The sequence below is a fragment of the Cryptomeria japonica genome, chromosome 8 (genome assembly GCF_030272615.1).
Source record: "Cryptomeria japonica chromosome 8, Sugi_1.0, whole genome shotgun sequence".
NCBI lineage: Eukaryota > Viridiplantae > Streptophyta > Pinopsida > Cupressales > Cupressaceae > Cryptomeria > Cryptomeria japonica.
In genome coordinates, this window is record NC_081412.1 from 514,726,949 (window position 1) to 514,731,411 (window position 4,463).

Below are 4,463 nucleotides of genomic sequence, written 5' to 3' on the forward strand. Positions count from 1 at the left end.
ATATTTAAATATAAAAAATATGAACATGTTGTCACTTGTATGCTTATGAAGTGATTTTCTAACAAGTATCAATTCTTAAAAATACTCTTGTCCAACATAATAAAATTAATCTTATAAACTCTTTGAAGTAGAATTCTAATAATCTTGTGAGTATTAGTCCAATTTTTTAATAATCAATAGCTTGTATGTATGTCTCTATAATCTTGAATTTTTTTATTATTTTGAAGAGATCATTTCTCTCATACATGTTTTGTCAAGACTTATACTTTGCAACAATACCTAACTTCATACACAAACACTTCATTTTCAATGTATACATGTATCATGTTATTTCATCAAAATGAACACAAAAGTATTTGAAAAATAATATGAATACGCAAAAGCTCTATAAATCAGATTAGTAATTATCTAATGCAAAAGATTTCATATATTAAAAATGTTAAACTTAAAATTGGGTTAGTATTTATATATACATTTATAGAGGTGAAAGAAAAAAATATATACAAGTATTTGTCCTTTAAAGTTGAAAAGAATACAATGAAAATTTTATAAAAAATTAATGTAAATTTGATAGATTTATAATAAATTATTTGTAATCATTTTCTTATTATTTTATAAAGGATAAAGATGTGTTTTTAAAAGGAACCAATAAAAAGTAACACAGAATACTATACTAAAATTCAAGTAACATATAATCTACAACTCACATACACAAAATTAACAGCACAAAAAAAAACTTAAAAAAGATATATACAATGTCAAGACCCAAAACTAAAAGAGATGTTTTATGACCCCAAAAATTCCAAAAGAAACCTTCAATTCCTATTCTTGTCAGGCTGCTTTATACCATAAGCTCCACAGTCTATAGTACCTTGCTTCCTCAAGTAAGAGAGGTCACAATTTCAAATCCTATAGGGGTAAGGTGCACATGCCTCCGTTTGTAGCACAGTTAGATGCCTCCTACAAGAATTACGAGATAATCCCATTTTACTATAAACCATCTGTAAACTCATATACACACCAACTGCCATCACAACCTATGAAGAAATCTATCTTTCTTTCAACTACAACATTCCATATCACCTTTAAACTGGTTCCCTCCTTTTCAATCTTCTTTCTTTCTTTCAACTACAACATACCATGTCACCTTTAGACTGGTTCCCTCCTCCTCGATCTGCCTTAAAATTTCCCTCCATTATAAAAGAATAAAGATAGGATCTTCCTGTTTTTATCAACACTACATTTGTAAATATATTAATAATTGACATCTCATTATTGGAGAAGTATGACCACTATTGACGCGTGAAGTTATTTACCAGGAATGATTTCCATTGCACAGTCAATGAATTGCAAAAGCAGGCAGCAACGTCATCCATGATAATGTTGTATCTTGTTCGCCATGTCTTTACTCTCAGCAGTGCAAACACTCCCCAAAACCCAACAGCAAAACAGACCAAACAGCCAACATACCAATACCAAGGATCCTGTTTCATTCTCCTCTCCCTCCTCTTCATTATCCCCTGTTGCTGGTGATTCTGGGCATCTGATATCAAGTAGAAAACCACAAAGACAAGGGTTACCATAGAAATAGGCAACCTTAAATGTGGAAAATTGACCTTCAGTTGGTATTTTGCCACAAAGTTTGTTGTTAGACATGCTGAAAACAACCAGGTAATGAAGTCCCTGTATTTCAATTGGAATCTTGCCTTGCAGATTATTATAGGAAAGGTCCACTGATTCTATTAGCTCTAGCGTTCCCAATGTATGGGGAATTTCTCCGCTTAGATTATTTCTGGAGATATTGAAGATTCGTAGACCACTAAGTGCACCAATCTCTGAAGGAATGTTACCTGACAGCTGATTTCTAGATAGGTCAATACATGTTACAAGTAGCAGGATAGAATCCACATATACCAAATCATTTTCTTTGTTAGTCACAAGGATTTCCTCTCTGTAGTAGGAGGGCTTTTCTTCCAAGGGCTGTTCTTTTGAGCTCTTGCTTTGAACCATCCCTGTTGCTAATTTCTCCAACTCTAGTGGGATGGACCCATTCAAGTTGTTCTCTGACAAGTCTAAAACATGGAGATTAGAGAGATAGGCTAGTTCTGGTGGAATGTATCCTGCAAAAAGGTTATTCCTCAACACAAGTATCATCAACTGAGAAAGCCCTGATAACCAATGTGGTATTTCTCCAGACAAAAAATTGCTTCCAATGTCTATGATCTCCAAATCTGAACAGTTGGAAAGACTGTAAGGCAGTTCTCCCTTAAGCTTATTGTCATTCAGGTGCAGTGTCCAGAGTTGATACAACCCACCCATTGTGGAGGGAATATCTCCTTCCAAACCATTTTTTGCTAGATTCAATCTTCTCAAAAGCGTGCAAGTTGTTATAGTGGATGGTATTTTGCCGGATAATTTGTCATTCGACAGACCCAGAACCTGAATCTTAGGAAGAAGGATACCAATTTGGATGGGGATAGTCCCAGTGAAATTATTATAAGACAGGTTCAATGTTTGCAGGGCCTGTGAGGCTTTTGACGGCGAGGGAAGAGAGCCACTCAACTTATTATGTTGCATGTCTAGGGTCATGTACAATCCAATATCCAAATTAGGGGGAAGTGGACCTTCTAAATTATTGTGAGACAAGTTAAGATTGCTAGTAATATTTAGATCCCAAAACCAAGTTGGAATTGCTCCAGTAAAGCTGTTGTTGGAGATATCTAGACCCAATAATCTCTTTTGTTTGGACAGAAATGTAGGAATGGGACCACGAATATTACAGGAGGCCAAGCGTAATACCTGAAAATAAATTGGGGGTTCCCATCCTGAACTAAGGTGGAAAGTTAGCTGATTGTGTGAAAGATAGAGGCGAATAAGCTTGGGGGTATTTTCAAAAACACCAAGAGAAAAACTACCTTGCAGACGGTTAAAACTCAGGTCTATCTGTTGTACATGAGGGAGATCTCCAATAGAAGTAGGAATTGTACCATTCAACTTGTTGGATTGGAGATAAAGTTTCCTCAGAGAAGAAAACCCATGTAGATGAGAAGGTATGTTGCCACTTAGCTGATTGAAGGATAGATCCAGAATTTTCAACTTAGAAAGTTGAGAGATTCGTGGAGGAATCCTTCTCGTCAGAAAGTTATTCCGGAGTATGAGTTCCTTAAGAAGAGGGAGACTACCAAGTGAGGCGGGAATAGGCCCATTAATCATGGTCTCTACCACTTTAAAAATTGTGAGGGAGGATAAATTCCCAATGAAAGCAGGTATACTTCCTCTTATATTTGACCCTGACAGAGTAAACAAAGCAAAGGTGTGGCCACCCGCTGCCTAAAATTTCACCTATATCTCCACTTAGGAATTCATTATCAGACAATCAGAGGTTTTTCAATTGGGGCAAAGTGGAAAGAGTGAGGGGGAACGGGCCACTGATGTTACATTTATGAAAACTAAGCGATACCAAACCAGTTATATTTCCCAGGCATGGCGAAATTGGGGAAGAGAAGGTGTTCCCGTGAGGCAATGGCTATGCAGGGGACAAAATGGCCCACCCCATGCCATGCCATGCGATGACGTGACCGCCCCGTCCAATCAAACCTTCCGTGCCATCTCCAGTCCTTTTGGACTTTTTTTTTTTTTTTTTGACAAGTCTGTCGGGGTGGGGGGAATTTTTTTTTTTAAAGTATGATTATATTTTTAAATTGTAATAATTTATTTTAATTTTTTATAATTTTTATTTTAATTTTTTTTATAATTTTTATAATAAGTATGGCATCTTCTAAAGTCCAATATTTACTTAGTATATTTTCTTTGAATGTTTTTAAGTTTTTATAGTTTGAATTAACTTTACTTATTGCTCAAATTTACAAAATAAAATGTATATAAATTACACACAAGTAAAAAAATTAAATTCAAACTATGTAAATATTGTTTCTAGATTGACAATTTAAAATATATTTATTCAAAATTTCATTTGATAGGTGTATTTTAGATTAATGTTTAATATTGCATATCAAAAAAAATGTTAAAATATTTGATTAAATTTATATATTATTTGATTAAATAATAATAATAATAAACATAGAAAGAAAATATACTAAGTAAATTTTATTAATTAAATTATAAAAACCTAAATAAATAAACAATTAATAAAACTTAAAAACATTATAACTTAATAATGTAGGTTAAAAAGATTAAAAATTAATAATAATTTGAACTAACTTTTTACTTAAAGAATGACTTCTTCTAAAGTTCTTCTTTCATTCTTAATATTTTTAGAATAATTAAACATATAATATATGATACATAAAAAAAAATTGCACATAAGTAAAAATTTAATTCAAACTATAACTTATTGCTCAAATTTACAAAATAATATATATATAAATTACACACAAGTAAAAAAATTAAATTCAAACTATGTAAATAATAATAATAAACATACAAAGAAATTTGAATTAACT

At 32.6% G+C, this 4,463-nt stretch overlaps 1 protein-coding gene across 1 annotated transcript; it reads right to left on the reverse strand.

Moving 5' to 3' along the window:
• Positions 1 to 1,368: 1,368 nt before the first annotated feature.
• LOC131047794 (receptor-like protein 46) lies at positions 1,369 to 3,213 on the reverse strand. The gene has a single exon (XM_057981577.1). It carries the CDS (start codon positions 3,211 to 3,213, stop codon positions 1,369 to 1,371), a length of 1,845 nt encoding a protein of 614 aa, XP_057837560.1.
• Positions 3,214 to 4,463: the final 1,250 nt, after the last annotated feature.

Excerpts from the sequence above, each read along its gene's own strand:
- LOC131047794 (XM_057981577.1), bottom strand. The coding sequence starts at position 3,213 with ATGATTAATGGGCCTATTCCCGCCTCACTTGGTAGTCTCCCTCTTCTT.